Here is a 16,198-nt window from a genome sequence, read left to right on the forward strand (position 1 = left end):
GGGGGGGGGGGGGCTTGATCCCAGGACCCTGGGATCATGACCTGAGCTGAAGGCAGAGGCTTTAACCCACTGAGCCACCCAGGCGCCCCTGGAAGCGTGCCTCTTCTCTTCGCTGGGCCTGGCACTCAGAGCCCTCCCTGCCCTGGGAAGGCTGCCTGGGCCACAGCTGTGTGCTTCCTCACCCACCTTCAACTGCTCTTGACCCTGGGCCAGAATGCCTTCCCTCCTTTTTAACTCCCAAGCCCCCGTCCACCTCAAGAATCTAGCAACCCCATGCCTTCCAAGGGAGAGTCCTCTCTGCACCCCAGCTGTGACTGGTTGCAGGGAGGACCCAAGTCACCCAGGGGCCAGAGGTCAAGCTGGAGGATGGGGGTGGGAGGCCTTGGAGAAGGCCTGAGGGACGGCATGTTCTGGCTGGTCAGGGTGAGCTAGTCACGAGCGTTTCCAAAGCCGCGAGGCCGTCAAAGCAGGAAAACAACTGACACCCTGGACCTGGACTGGACCCAGCACCCCCACCTCTCTAGGGTCACCCCACTCCCCTGCGAGCCCTGAGTTCCCCCTCCCCCACGCAGCTGCTGTAGGGGTTATTTATAGCCCGAGCATGAGGGGGCAAGGACATGCGCTTTATTTCGGAAGTGATAATTCCAGTTCCAGGTGGATGAACCCTGGAGAAGCCAGCAGCCCTTCCCCCACTCCACGCCCCCCCCCCCCCAAGGTGCTCCGGACCACCCTGCCTCCCACCCAGCCCACCTAGAAATGGCTTTTTAGTCCAGGGTATGTGGGCCAAAGGAGTGGGGCTGTTCTTTCACATTCCTGCCCCCAGTTTTCGGACCTCGGGCTGCACCCCATTAACACTCCACAGTCCCTTGCTGGGTCACCCGTTGACCCGAGGGGCGCTAAGAACGCCATTCCCTTTCCCGGAAGAGAGCGTGCGGGGCGGCGCTGACCTCTAGTGGTCATGTTTGGTAATGCAGAGCCCTGGGCTGGGCTGCAGGACCCCTGACGTTCCCATCTTTCTTCCCCCTCTGGCTCCCCCATGCTCTGCCTGGCTCGGGAAGGAAGGCCCGAAACTGGCTTCTCGGCGCCTCTGTGTGCGAAGATCGCGCCTGGCAATCCAGGCATCTGCGGGTGGCTGCCTTACTGCCGGACTGAGAACCCCGAAGGTGGGGCAGGACGGAGTTTATCTCATTTGGCACACTGTCCGCACTCCCGACTGCGGCACAGAGCCAGGCACGCAGTTGAGATCTTTTATCTGTTCGTCTAATACTTGTGAAGCACCTGCCAAGCCAGAGAGAAGAGGACATGGCTCTGCCCTCCCGGGGCTTCCAGGCTGGTCCTGGGGCCTGACTGCAAAGCAGCATGAACAGTGGGGGAACACTCGGCTTTTGTAAAAGAGCAGAGGATCTGGGTCAGGGATGGGGGTCAGGCAAGTCCATGGAGGAGGCAGAGATCTGAAAGACAAGTTGAAGTCAGTTCCCGCAGAGAAGCTGGGAAAGGCATTCCAGGCATAGGGTCACGACGGCTGAGGGCACAGTCCTAGAACAAGGGCCCTGCACCAGTGACCTGCCTCGAGCGGTGGGAGGCTGGGGTGATGCCCCACAGCTCTGGGCATTGGGCTGATTGGCTAATAGGGACCTGATGTGTTGGCTAACTGGCAGCCTTGATTGGCTCTCCAGAAGGCCCAAGGGAGCAGCGTACCCCGGGAGCAGGACTGGGTGCTCTGCTGGTCCAAGCTAGGGCTTCTCCAGGCTACGGTACTTCTTGCGCAGTACAGAGACAGGGTCCTTGAACAGTACTGGGTCCAGACGGAGGCGAGACGAGACCAGAGGCATGTAGCCAAGCTCAGCCGCCATCTGATTGATGCAGTCCTGGGCCCGCGGCTGCGGGTCTGGGCCCCCAGGTGCCTAAGGAGGAGGAAAAATGCGTTGGAGGTCTTCTCTGCCCTCTAAACCCACCCCCCATGTCCCCGAACCCTGCAGCAAAGAAAGATTGGGGTTAGAGAGGGAATCCCTTCCTCGGCCAGCGCCCTCCCAGTGCCGACCTGTCACCCTGAATCCTCACCAGAGGAGGGCTGGCCTCCAGATGCTGCTTCCCATAGGGCACCTTGATAGGGGGCAGCTTGGTGACTGCTGCTACCAGGGAGTTCATCAGGACGTCCGTACAGCTGGGTGCTTCATCTGCCAGGGTTCTCAGAGCCTTGGGCAGGGAGTGGGTGAAGAGGGTGTGGTAGTATCTGGGCAAGGGGAGAGGGAGGGGCTGCAGTCAAATTACCCACTACTTTTCCCTGCCGGGCCCCATTCTCCTCCTGACCTCACTCTCCCTTTGACTTTAATCCCCATGCCCCTTCAGAAAATCCTGCTTGCCCTCACCCCCCTCCCCCCCAAGGCCCTGGCCGCCTCAAAAGAGAGCTCACACCAGAAAAACACGTCTCTCCACTGTTTTGTACTCTGTGGGTTTGACTGCAGCGCATGGTGTCCTCTCTGCCCCCTCCGTTATAGTTCCTTGGGGCCCCCACCCCTGGCCTCTGAGGTCTGAATTCAGCCAGAATGGGGGGGGGGGGCGGTGAGGGGTCAGCAGGTTCCAAGGCCATAAAAAATGGCAGCCCCAAAGACCAGCTTCAGGAAGGCTGTGGATTAACCAGACCGATGCTACTCAGGGTGAGCCTTGCTCCATGCAGCCTTCTTCTAGAATAATCTAGGCCCGCCCTGCAGACCTTAGGGGTAGTCTTCACTCTGCAGAGACTCCTGCGCAGAGCTCCTGGGTAAACCTACTAGAGGTTCCAGGTCACCCATATTTGATTTAAACACATCTAAGGAACCCTTCTAAAGGGGCCTTCCAGAATTCAGTCCCTACCCCAAAGACGGGTGCTTCAGTAAACTTCTAGAAGGCCTGGGACAGTCCCCAGCCCACCACACACACACACTTATAAAGCGTCAGGGCAGTGCGCCTGGGTGGCTCAGTGGGTTAAAGCCTCTGCCTTCTGCTCAGGTCATGATCCCAGGGTCCTGGGATAAAGCCCCACGTCGGGCTCTCTGCTCGGTGGGGAGCCAGCTTCCTCCTCTCTGCCTGCCTCTCTGCCTACTTGTGATCTCTGTTTGTCAAATAAATAAAATCTTAAAAAAAAAAAAAAAAGTCTTCAGGACCATTCTCTTCCCATCATCACCATGACCAAACCCAAATCCCTACCCTCTGCCTAGCTCTGTTTAAAATGACACTATCTACCATTCGTTGGCCACCTGTGTGCCAAGGCCTTCATGGTTTTCTCTTGGGATTATCACACCAGCCCTGTGAGGTGACAAGGAAAGTTGAGGCCTCACAAGAGCTGAGGAGATTTGCTCATCATACGACTCGGATGTGGCAGATCTGAGCCCAGAACCTGGGTCTCTGGGCCCTAGCTTGACGGCTGCGCTCACTCCCACACCGCCCTGCCCAGGATCAAGGAGGGGGGCTCTGGCCCTCGGCTCCCAGGGCCAGGCCGGCCATCTGTACCTGTGGTAGAAGGCAGCCGATGTGAGAACCATGGAGAACTCGTTGGCCTTCTCAGCAGTGTGGCCCCAGCCACCCCGGGCCTCATCCCAGAAGTGGCTCCATGTCAGGAAGCCCACCATCCGCTCCGGGAAGCTCTGCCACACCACAAAAGCGAAGTCCACCTGGGAAGATAGTGAAGTGAGGTATGAGGAGGGACTTCCCGACCAGCGGGGAACATCCGCAGACATGGAGTCCAGGCCAGCCCGGCCGAGGGAACTTGGGAGAGGAAGTGGGTGCATGAAAGTTTCCAGGACTGCTGGGTTGAGCTGGGCTGGGCTGGGGGTTCCCAACGGGGAGCTGGAAACAGTGCTTTTCCCCCTGCTGAAAACTGTTTTTTAAAAGTTTGCAGAAAGCTGCTGCTAGATGACGAAGGAGGAGGCTGACAGGCTCGCGAGGGGTGGTTTCAAAAGCAGGAGGCTGCACCCGGGCGCTGGTCCTCGGCTCCTCCCTGCTCTGGGAATCTGAGGTGTCTCTGTCCCCTCTCCACCCTGGGCTCCTCTTGGGCTGTGTCCTCACCTCGCTTGTGGTAAGACTGCTCTGTGCATCGAGGCTGAGGATGGCATCCGTGCTGAGGGCTTGGTGCGGGAAGAAGCGGTCACTGGCCTGTAGTGGGAGGGAGGTGAGGCCGACTCAGCCATGGCAACCCTCCCCGGGCTCCCACGGTGACTGTCTACACAGCCACAAAGCGGGAGCCCCAGCATGCGGGTGTAGAAGGCAGGATGCGACAACAGCCGGGCCGCCTGGACCTGGGACCCTGAGTAGATGGGGCAGAAGGTATCCAGGGGTCCCTCCAGTTTCAACCCCTCAGGATTCCTCTTGTCACATCACATGCTCACCTCAACCCTGGGAGGGGCTGTCAGACATCCTCCCTTTTAAAGAAACAGGTCCAGAGAGATGAAGGGACTTGCCCAGAGCCACACAACACACAGGGGGCTCCCAGCATCCCGGGTTCTCAGAAGCCACCCTCCTCTGGCTCCGTTTGCTGTCATCTGTCCTCATTTCCTCAAGACCCCATGTTTCTCCTCTGGCTCATCCATGGCAGCCAACATATTCCCTCTGCCTTCCCTCATCACATAAAACCCCAGCTCTCTGGAGGCACAGCCCACAAGGGCCAGGCATGAGAGAGGATCATCTCTATCGGGCCCACAACTGAGACCCACGTCAGACAGCCCACCGTCCACTCCAGAGAGTGGACACACCCACACGGCACAAGCAGTCCACCTGGGGAGATCCTTAAGGGACAAGTGAGGCGCGACTTCCTGACCAGGTTCAGGCCTGACTGGAAGTCTAGATCTGGCTTGGGTTCAAGCAAAGCACCCATGTGTGCCCTCCCTGGTTCCCAGCATGCAGGGGCTGGAGCCCTCCCTCCCACGCCCCCCCCCCCGCCCCCACCAACTCCTCACCTTCCTCTGCCCAGCCAGCACAGTCAAGGGCACTGCTGTCTTGGGCCACCTGGAAGGGGGTGGCTTCTCACTGCTCCAGAGAACCAGGATCTAGGAGGAAAAGGGGGTGTTCCTGAAGACTGGGAGAGCAGCTGTATTTCTGAGTTTGGGAGAGTTTACTTGGAGCCAAGGTCCTTTCTTCACTGCCCTGTTTTTACCTCTGGGCATCAGGAAGGCAGGAATTCTGGTGTGACCCGAAGGTAGCTACCTACAGCATTGGAACTGGGGACGGTCAGTTGTGGTAGCCCCTAGCCTGGGTCCTGGCCCCTCGCCCCATCCCCATCTTCTCTCAAAGGCTTTCGATCTCTTCTGGACCTTTATCATTCACTGCCCAGCTCAAATGTCCCCTCTGTGGAGCTGCTCTGTCTGTCCCTGACCAAGGTAAGGGCTTGCTTCCCCTGTAAGTCCCCTCAGGAGGCCATGTGGCTTCTGTGGAAGTGACACCTGACAGCGTGTGCTGGGAAGTGCTAACTGAATCTGAATCCGGGGCAGAGTCCTTTCCTGCTTTTTCTCTAAGTCCTCAGCATCACCCCCACGGGCCTGGCACTGAGAAAATGACTGACGGGTGAGTACACGTGTGATTGCCTGTTTACCTCTCCAGTGGCCCCAAGGGGTACCTACTTTTTACATGATTTCATCAGTTTCCTTTGCGGGGGGTGGGGGGGAGAGGAAAGGAACAAGAATGTTGGGACTTAAAAAAGAGGGCAGTGAAAACCCCTTGAAAACTCCTCCCGTACCTCCCCCCAAAACATGTGGTTAAGGTTGGGGTCTAGATGTCTTCAAGGGCCCTGCCCTTTCCCTTTCCCCTGCCCTGGATCCCAGGACCCCCACTGGCAAAGGGGACAGACCTGGGCACAATGCTGGGAGCCTGCCACCGCCTGGATGAGCTTCAGAGGGGGCGGGCCTGGGGCCCCCACCCAAATCAGGGCACTGAACCTGCCAGCAGGCCGAGAGCCTGGGGGAATGAGACACAGGCTGTTAGGGTGGGAGGGGAGAGGACCCCCTAAAGAGTGGCCTTAGCTGGGGACTCCAGGAGCCAGGAGAGATGTGGGTAAATCGGGGAAGGGCATGGCAGGGCTCTATGGTTGGGGCTGGGACAGACTTGGGAAGAGTTGCTGAGGGGACTTCAAGTTGTCTCATCCCCAGGCATACCCCGCTGTAGGTGGTAGAACGGGAAATCCGAGGGGCTTGTAGAAAAAGTGGGCAGGGCCAGGAGGGCGCCTGGAGGGCTGTTCCACAGTAGCGAGGGGTGAGCAGGTGCTCCAAAGATCCGGTCCTGAATAATCTGTGAAATGAGAGAGGGCTGTGCAGGTATGGTCGTGGGCAGGGTCTGGGGAAGTTCGAACCAGGCGTAGCCACGCCCCTCCTGCCCCCCTCCCCCGCCCTCCTCCCCGGCCCCCTTCAGGCTCCTGGGAGGGCAGCAGCGGCATCACTGTAGGAAGGGTTCAGGTGCAGAAGTCCAGAGTAGGGGGCACTCAGTGATGGTGTCCAGACGTGGCCAGTGATGGTGAACTTGCTGCCTCCCTTTCCTTCCTCACTCATGGCAGATGTGGCTAAGAAGTTGCGACATTCTTTCTGGACCGAGACTCCCCTTTAACACAGCACTGCAGGCAGCCACTGACCATCACCCGGGCTGACACCTTGGCACAGGCTTCGAAATCTATTGGCCAGAGCTATCCCTCTACAGATGGGGGGAAACTGAGGCGAAGACTGGAGAAGGAACTTGTCCAAGAGCTCAGAGCCAAGCCTCAGATTCATCCCAGAAGCCCCTGCAGGGGAGAAGTCCAAAGAGCAGGGTAGAAGATGTGTGGAGAAGGAACGGGGATGAGGCAGGAGCCAAGCACCATGGCTCCCATCATGGAAGTCCCCCTCACCTCCAGAGTGGTATGGATGACCTTCTCCACTGAGGAGAAGTAGGCATCCCACAGAAACTGGGTCTGCTGTCGCAACGCAAGGACCCGGGTGGGGGGCATCTCCCGGAGGGCATCGAGGACCTGAGGCACAGAGGGAGGAAAGGAGAAGGCATGGGGCCTCTTCAGGCTCTGACTGACTCTGAGATGGGACCACCCAGGTTGGAGGTCTGGGAACCAGAAGCCTTCTCCCCACAGTTTTCCAAGCAGCCACCTTTGGCCAAGTCCCAGGTAATAATCAAGGTCACACAGAGTTGAGCCTAAATGCCACTTAATAACTGTGTGACTGTGGACAAATTACTCAACCTCTCTGAGTCTGTGTCCTCATCTGTAAAGTGGGGATAATACCAGTACCTGCCTCATAGGGTGGCCATGGGGATTAAGTTCGATAATATAGGGGCAACTGGGTGGCTCAGTCGGTTGAGCAAGCATCTGCCTTCCGCCCAGCTCATCATCCTGGGGTAGGATCGAGCCCCGCCTCAGGCTCCCTGCTCATCGGGGAGTCAGCCTCTCCCTCTCCCCCTTCCCCCTGCTTGTGCGCTCTCTCATTCTCAAAAAAAAATTTTTTAAAGTCTTAAAAATAAATAAATAAATAATATAATATAATATAATATAATATAATATAATACACATTAAGTGCTTGGCATACGGTAGCGGCTCAGTGCAGGCAGCTACTATTACTAACAACCGTACTGTTCTCACTTCTCAGGGGATTCAAGGCGTACGCAGTTTTCTCATCGTCAGGCGAAAATAGTCTCATCAGCTGGAAAAGTCATGGTGCATTTTGCTTTCCCACCCCAACTTCCCTGGAGGCTCTCAGATTTTGGATTTTTATGGCTTTCCCTTAAACTGACTCGAGTCATGGGCTGGGCCCATGGAGATCATCTGGTCTAACTTATCCCATTGTAAAGATTGGGGAAACTGAGGCTGGAAGAGGCTCAGGACTTGCTCTCAAGCCGTCAGGAGTCTCTGCCTCTCTTTGATCCTGTGGGAGCTCCAGAAGCTTGGGGCTTGGAGCAAAATCATGAGTAGACACACATGGGGAGATAGGAATGAAGACTGAGATCAGCCCGGAGGCTGAGATCCCAGGCTTCTCCCACATCCTAGGTCCAGTCCCCACCCTGTGGGCAGGGCCCTGAGCTACCTGAAATGGGAGCCTCTCATCAGCCACGATGGCCGCCTTGGTCCAATCGATGACCTCGGAGAAGGGCAGCTCCCACCGAGGGCTGAGAATCACAGGGATACAGCCGGCCTAGGGGAAAGGGAGGCACTGGGGAGCCCAGTCACATCCTACACACACTCCCCCTCCCCCAGTTCCAAATTAGCTGCTGCTTCCTTTGGGGGCAAGGGGCCCAGAGGAGAGAAAGGCGGTTTGGGGGGCAGCGGTTGTTCTACACAGGGTGTGGTGAGTGTGGGTGCGGGCAGCTCACGGTCCCTTCCCCTGGGCCTGGCCCAGAGAGCCTGCCAGCTCAGGAGTGTGGGGTGGACAGGGCCAGGGGACACCTAGGTTGGGGTTGTACCTGCAGGGCTTGGAGGAAGTGCAAGGTGTCAGGATGGCGGGCAGGGATGAGGCAGAAGGTAGCATTGGGGAGCGTTGCCCCAGGGTGGGTCCTAAGGAGGTACAGGAGGGGTACCACACAGGTGAGGCCTGAGACACCCGCCCCTCACCCCACCTGGATCCCTCAATGCACCCCCAACCCCCCCAACACTCCCAAGTTCACAGAGTGCAAACCCACCATCTGTACTTCCTATGTTAACAAACACTCACGCACACACACAGCCACACAGAACACTGAGATGAACACAAGCTTCACACCCACCCCTCACCCACGGTAGGCTGGGAGACAGGAGCCCTGGGTTCTAGTTCTGCCTCTGCCCTTGGGGGGCTCAGGCATCTCCCCCTTCTCTTCTCTGGACCTCAGTTTCCTCATGTGCAAAATGGGAGAGGGCGGGACCAGCTGTTTCCAAGGCCTAGTCTGACTCAGAGAGGCACAGGTCCCCCCCCCCCCCCCCCCCCCGCCACTGCTCTGCCACACGCAGATTCTGGGGCAGCCCTCACCTGCGTGGCCTCCGTGCCCTGCCTTCCCCCCATCCAGAGAGCCCAGGCCCATGAAAAGCTCCTCTGTCAGGAGGTGGGCTGGGCCCCCAGCCTGGAACCACACAGGAAGCTGCTGCCCAGAGGCCCCCTCACCCAGAGGACAGGCCTCCTCTGTTCCTCCCATCTTCTCCCCCCAAGCCCAGGACCACACTCAGGCTGTGTGTGTTTGTGGCGGGGGAGGGGCTTGATTTACAGCCTCCCCAGAGCCACCTCCCTGGGACTGCCCACCCAGGGAAGCCATGCCCATGACCTAGCTACTGGGAAGTGTGAGGAGGGCGTGGAGGGGGCAGGACCTCTTAGCTCACAGGCCCACTCAGAGTGGGACTGAGGAATAGGGCCCAGAGGTCCTAGGACCCTCCTCAGCTACATCCTGTCTGGTCTGAGTCTGAACCATTGAACAGATGGGGAGACTGAGTCTCAGAGAGACCCAAGGACTAGCTTAGGGTCTCAGACAGGGTTAAGGCTGGAAGTGGAACCAAACAGGCTGACTCCTGCCCCTGGATTATTTGAACTACCCCAGAGCTGTGGCTTACGGGGTAGAACCCCCAGGGGTTCTGCCTCCCCCCATTCTGTCTCTACTGCTCAGGCGGCCACCAGGCTTCTCCTAGAAGAACTCACACGCTAAACAACAGAACATTCTCTAACTCTAACAGAAGCTGCCACAGCACCAGCCAGCTACAGCCCTCCTCCCCTCCCCAACAAAGCCCCAAGGGACTGAGAAGCCCTAAGTTCAAGGCTTCCGAGAATCCAAAGAGCTTTCTGAATAAACTGTACTCCTTAGTCCTCACTAACCTCCGCTGTTCCCTCCTCTGTGTCTCCGTACATCCTCCCTCAGCCTCGAGCAACCCTCTCCGCCTTACAACCCAAGGATTCTCCCTACTCGATCTTTTTTTTCATAAATTTTGTTTGTTTTAAGATTTTATTTATTTATTTGAGAGAGAGAGAGAGCAGAAGCAGGGGGAGCAGCAGAGGGAGAGGGAGAAGCAGACTCCCCACTGAGTAGGGAGCCCTATGTGGGACCTGGGGTCATGCCCTGACCCCAAGGCAGACACTTAACAATTGAGCCACCCAGGCGCCCCTCCTCCTACGCAATCTTAAGATCTAACTAAGCTCAAACCTCACCTTCTCTGGGAAGCCCTCCTTGATCTTTCCAGAGATGGTTCCCTCCTCTGCTTTCACAGCCTGTGTGCCCGCAGTAGTCATGAGCCAGCCGAACTTTACTGAGCACCGTACGAAGTGCTTTGGGGCAGTAACTCACTTCATTCTCACAGCACTCCCTCAGAGACAGGAGGTCTGTGCTGCTAGTCCCCTGCTTTACAGATGAGGGAATGGAAGCCTGGAGGGGCTTCACAGCTGGGAAGTCGAGGGGCCAGTGAGCAAGGCAGCTTGTATAGCGTCCCTCTGCTTAATGATGTGGGTCCTAACCGGGAACTTGCCTGCCTTTCCCACAAGATGGAGCAGCCTGAGGGCTGGGGCCCACGTCCCCACAGCCTGCCAGAGCACCTGGCCAAGACTGGGCATGTAACGGTTGCTCAGTGAACGGATGTTCTGTGTGTGATAAATGACAGACCCAGGAGCCGGGGGCCAGGTGTCCAAGATGTCAGTTTCTGCACAAATTCTAGTAATGGATCTGGCTGACAGTAGCTGGGGGGTGGCCTTGGGAGATGGTGAGATCCCCGTCGGTGGAGGTAAGTAAGGAGAGCTAGATGAGCACCTGCTGCTGTGTGGGTGTGTCTGTGTGTGTGTTATGGAGGGGACATCATGGGAACTGCCAATGAGATCTTAGGGTTCTGTGATCCTATAAGGTATTTGCCACAGACTCAGGGATGTGCCCAAGGATGGAGTCAGTGTGGCTCCCTTGGGCCCTCTTGCAGGCTGGCTATAGGCAGGGCCACATTGTGACTTCCATGTGCCCTAGGCTCTTTGGCCTTTGGGGTCTCTCTGCCATAGATATTATATATAAATTACATTTGATAATTTCATTGGTATAAAAACATAAACACTGGGGTGCCTGGCTGGCTCAGTTGGTGGAGTGTGCAACTGTTGGTCAAGATTACTTAAAAATAAATGAAAACATTAATATTATATATTAGCAGCATCTGGGTGGCTCAGTCAGTTAAGCATCTGCCTTCAGCTCAGGTCAGGATCTCAGGGTCCTGGGACTGAGTCCAGCATGGGGTTCTCCGCTCAGCAGGGAGTCTCTTTCTCCTTCTCCCTCTGCCCCACCCCCACCCCTGGCTAGTGCTCTCTCTCACTGTCAAATAAAATCTTTAAAAACATATATATCAAAACATTTTCTTCCACTTAAATGTATGGTTTTTTCCTCCTGATTTTCAAAGCAATGAATATCATTTCATCACAATCAAAATTTTCCTGAAACTTTCCCTGAAAGTACCGCAGGACCTAGGCACTGTGCCTCCTAGATCCAAAGGAGACCTTAAAACATGCATTGAATTTATGTTTTAAAACAAAACCCTAAGCGGGGGAGAACACACACATGCGTTGTTTGTGCACACAGAGTACCTCAGAAAAGACGTGAGAGAAACTAGAAACGGTGTTTGGCTCCAGGAAGGAAAGCTGGGTGGCCAGAGACAGGGGTGGGAGGGAGATTTACTGTATACCCCTTTTGTGCCTTTGGAATTTTGTACCCTGTGAATGAATTCCCTATTCATAAAAATAAATAAATAACAATTTTAAAGGGTGGAGGCTTATTCCACAGGTGAACAGGAGACTGTTCACCGAAGGTGGAAAAATACAGGTTTGGGGGCCAGAAGTGCAGGGCTGAAGCCCAGCCCCGCAGCCGCCCCATCACAAACTCGAGGGAGGCCATGGTGAGTCCAGGAGTTTATCACCCAAGGGCCTTGGCTGGCTCCCTCCACCACTTTGAACCTCAGTTTCCTGTTCCCTGAAATGGGCATGAAAATGCCTCCCTTGCAGGGTACTTGAGGGTGTGGGACTTGTGCAAAGGGGCTGGCACAGCACGGGGCTCCACGTGTTCGCTTCCTCCCCTCCCCCTCTGCTGCCCTGCCCGCCCAGTGAATGTGGGACAGTGGCTGTGGGACAGTGGCAGGGACTGTGAATTGCCTCTTTCTCAGGCCAGTGCTTGTTTATTCAGGCCACCTTCCGGGGGCTGCCCTGTGGCTGGTGGCCTCCCTCTCTCCTTCTGTCCCTATACTGTCTGGCTGCTTCAGGCAGCTGCCTGACACCTCAGGGAAACTGAGGCTTACGCTACTCCAGAGATTACAAAGCCTGTTCCTTGCAGGGGATGGGGGTGGGGTTGGGGAGCTGAGGCCAAAGACAGAACTTAGGAAATTGCAGAGGAGGGTCAGAGGCTGCCAGGCATCACCCCTTGGAAATAAACTCACCCACCATGCTACTTAGAGGGCGGCCCCCGCAGATGAGAAAGCCTTGACCAGTTCTGGCTGATTTGGGTTCCATCAGAACACATTCAGCGAGTCCACAGTTCACCTCCTGTGTGAAGCTCCCTAATTTCCAGTTTCTCAAAGAAGTTCAGACCGAAATAGCTTTCAGATTCACCAGTGCAGTAATTAAAGTCAGCTGAAAGAACTTCTAGGGGCGCCTGGATGGCTCAGTGAGTTAAAGCCTCTGCCTTTGGCTCCCGCCATGGTCCCAGAATCCTGGGATGGAGTCCTGAATCGGCTCTCTGCTCAGCAGGGAGCCTGCTTCCTCCTCTCTCTCTCTGCCTGCCTCTCTGCCTACGTGTGATCTCTGTCTGTCAAATAAATAAATAAAATCCTAAATTAAAAAAAAAAAAAAAGAACTTCTATAAGCAAGAACAGCTAAAAGTCTAATTAGGAAGGTCAGGCGGGGCCGTGGTGAACAAGAGAAATTTGTTCACTGAAGGTAAGCTCTGTCTGAGCTCTGAGCTCAGGGGCCTAAGGGTGGGGGGGGATCCCCAACCTTTCAGATCACTCCGAGGAGGACGCCTGCTAGGGATGGGTTCGGGCAGCAGGGCCTGTTGGGCTAAAGAGGCCATTGCATTCCTACTTCTGGCTGTGGGGCTCCCTGGAGGCCATGTGCCTTGAGGAGGTAGAGGAATTGCATTCCCAGGGGAGTCCTCTGGCTGAGAGAAGGCCCCGAGAGGCAGAGGCAAAAAGGGAGCTTGGCCACGTGAAGAATTCCCGTGGGGGGTGGGGGGGGCAGGTGTGGTGAGCTGAGAACAGCCCATGTTGTTCTAGCAGAGAACAGGGAAATACCTGAGGGAGGGAGCAAGGGAAGGACACCAGAGTGACAGGTTCCAACGCAGGTCTGCCCCACACACAGAGAAGGAACCTGCTGCTGCTCGGGGTCTGGACAACCTCAAAAGGACTGGAATACCAGCCTGCCCAACCAGTCTTTGGACACTGCCGGCCTCCCAGGGGCGCAGAGGGGTTTGGGTATTCAGGGGTTAACTGTTTTATCACCTGAGGCCTGTCACTCCAACTAGCCCAGGGACAGGAGTTTCTGAACAACTCTCCATGTCCCACAGGCCACCATGCCCCTTACATGTCTCCAGGCAGTCGTGCTGGTGGGAAGTTCTTCTGCTGGGCTGACCTCATTCATATTTGCTGTTTCCTTAAGAGATTAATTCCCCAAATTAGACACAGGAGCAGCTTCCATCTGTGACCAGTCCTTAATCTCCACAGCTCTGAGGCATTTGATGGGTTGATCGTACACCCTTGGTTAAAACTCAGAGTTCTAATGATGAAGGCTTTGGAAAGAGGCAGCTCTGGATTTCAGCACTGACTGTGCCCTATCTGTCTGGATGGCCTCAGACAAGTTCCTTAACCTCTCTGAGCTTAGTGTCTGGTACACAAACAAATGATAGCAGTTAGTATTATTTTATTATAACCATTATTTATATTTTAGCACAGACCGAGCCCAATAGACATGTATGTTAAAATATTAGGGAAGGAGGAATTGGAACAAGAGAAAAAGAGTAAGTAGCAGTAAGTCATATTTCTGTGTTTACAGACCCCCAAGGGAGAATCCCCAAACCCACTTTGGATATCCCGTGTGACAAAGGACCTTCTGAGTGGGGTTTCTCTCGGTCTAACCTGATTCTCCCTCCTGGGGCAGCTGGGGTCAGTTTGTCAGGCCTAGCTGGTTCTCCAGTCCCATCTCCATCCGGCCCTCTACCCTGGCCTCTGGGCTCACTCCCACAGCAGATCCCTCCCACCCAGCACCCTCCCCACCCACGCCCCACCCCCCACCCCAGGGTGGCCGAGGTAAAGGTCCACTTACTGCTCAGGTCCGTGGTCCTGCTCACAGTGCCCATCCCGGGGGCAGGCAGAGGACTCAGTGCCTGCCGTGCGCCACCCGCCCCTCTCCTCTGCCAGGGCTAGCAGGGGCACCCCAGGGTGGGGGCTGTGCTGTCCCAGCTGGCCAGGGGCCCCACCTCGCCATGGGTGGGCTTCGGGGAGAAGCGGGAGGGCCACATCAAAGCCAGGCCGGAAGGTGTCCACTGAGGGGCTGGCCTTGGCCACCATCGCCTGTCCCAGTTGGAAGGTCTGGGGGCAGAAGTTTGGGTGGAGACCGAGGACCAGATGGTTCCTTCCATCGTTCCACTGCTGGGGCAAGGGGCTGCACTCCCCAGCCGGGGCTTGCAGGCTGAGGAGGAGGAGGAGGCAGGCCTCGTCGGGGCTGACAGAGCCATAGCGGGAGCTCTCAATGGAAGCCAGGATCCCGCGCTGAGTGTCAGAGATTGGTCCAGCCACTGGGTACGCGAACACCTTGAGACCACCACCCCTGCACTTGGAGACATCAAAGCAAGCTCCCCAGTTGCAGCTGCCACCACGGGAGGCTGGAGGAAGTTGAGGGTCATCTTCTGGGAGCTCCCCAGGCTGGGAGAAACTCTGCAGGAGCTCTGCGTCCAGCCAGCGGGGCCAGCCTTGGGGGGCACCTGCCCGGGGTCTGGCAGGCACTGCCAGGCGGAGGAGGGGGAAGACTCTCAGAAGGACGAGGAGCCAAGAGGCCGACAGTGCCAGCCAGATGGACTTTCTTCTCCACGACTGCATGTGGCCACCTGTGGCCAGGGCTGGGGGAAGCAGGAGGAGCAGGGGCTTGAGGGTGAGTCGCTGGAGCTGGGCTCTGCCTTCTAGTTCAGCGCCTTCACTGCACAGATGGGAAGACTGAGGCCCACTGAGAACGGGCAGCCGGTGTGAGGTCAAACCGCAAGTCACCAGCCAGGCGCAGGGAAGCCAGGTAGGACCCGACTTTGTGGCCTTGCCTTCGTGCAGTCAGGAATCTGCTTCCTTGGCCTTTGGACAACCAAGCCGGGCTTTGCCCCTGCAGCAAGACCCCCTGCCCCTGGGCACTGCTCAGGCTGATGCAATCCCCTGACCACACTGCAAGGCCACGTCCTTCTGCCCTCCTGGCTGCACCCCCTGACCTCGGCCTCAGCAGAGAGGCGGGCAGTCTGCCAGGCCATGGGGAACCCGTCAGGGCTCTCGCAGGAGGTGGCTTGGCCAGGGTGCAGGGCTGGACAGAAGGGGAGCTGACCTCCCCAATCCTCCCCTTGCCTGAGCGACTCCTGAGCAGCCCACTGGCGGGCACTCCTAGGCTGTGGGCCCTGCGGCTGGAGCTAAAATTAGGCCCCACACCCCATGTGGGCTATCAGGGTCGGCTGAGGTCAAGGCCTGGGTGCAGCCGGTGCCCCCTGCCTGGGGGGCTGGGAATGCTCTGGGTCCTAGTCCTCTCCCACTCCGCGGCTGTCCCCTACGCAGGCAGCTCGGTCCCTGCTCCCCCACCCCTAGCAGCTGGTCCTGCACCCTCTGACTTGGAGCTATCACGGGGCACACACCGAGGACCCTGCCCCACGCCCAGTCCCACAGTCCCCTGCCCGGCTGGCGTCTTCTCCCGTTCCCTCTCCCGGCAGCATCTGGCCCGACTGGATCTCTTTCCCAGCCTGGCTCCTCCCCTGCCAATCCTGATTCGTTCCTGCCTGGGAGGCGGGGTCTCCACTTAACCCTTTCCAAACCAGTTTCCTCTATAGTCAGTAATTCTCACCCGCAGGACCCAAACCTCTCAGATGCCTTAAGCTATCCCAGCCCGTGTCTGAAGTCTCTGAATTCACACGTCAAGGCTCCAAGGCAGAGGTTTAGCCGTGTCATGCTTCACAGAGAGAGAAGCAAAGCTCAGAGAGGGGTGGTATCTTCCTAAAACGACAAAGATGCGGCAGGGCAGGAACTTGAACCTTGAACTCCGGACCCTTCTCCTTA

General features: G+C 56.9%; 1 protein-coding gene across 1 annotated transcript; it reads right to left on the minus strand.

Annotated features, from left to right (window-relative positions):
• Positions 1–18: 18 nt before the first annotated feature.
• EXTL1 (exostosin like glycosyltransferase 1) lies at positions 19–15,853 on the minus strand. Its single transcript, XM_046026882.1, has 11 exons — positions 14,223–15,853; positions 8,401–8,491; positions 8,025–8,132; positions 6,845–6,964; positions 6,123–6,255; positions 5,819–5,925; positions 4,932–5,021; positions 4,045–4,131; positions 3,490–3,650; positions 2,062–2,233; positions 19–1,904 (listed from the first exon to the last, which is right to left on the minus strand). The coding sequence occupies exons 1-11, from the start codon at positions 14,993–14,995 to the stop codon at positions 1,734–1,736; spliced, it is 2,013 nt and encodes a 670-aa protein (XP_045882838.1). The 5' UTR covers positions 14,996–15,853; the 3' UTR covers positions 19–1,733.
• Positions 15,854–16,198: the final 345 nt, after the last annotated feature.

This window comes from Meles meles, chromosome 1 (genome assembly GCF_922984935.1).
Source record: "Meles meles chromosome 1, mMelMel3.1 paternal haplotype, whole genome shotgun sequence".
Lineage (NCBI taxonomy): Eukaryota > Metazoa > Chordata > Mammalia > Carnivora > Mustelidae > Meles > Meles meles.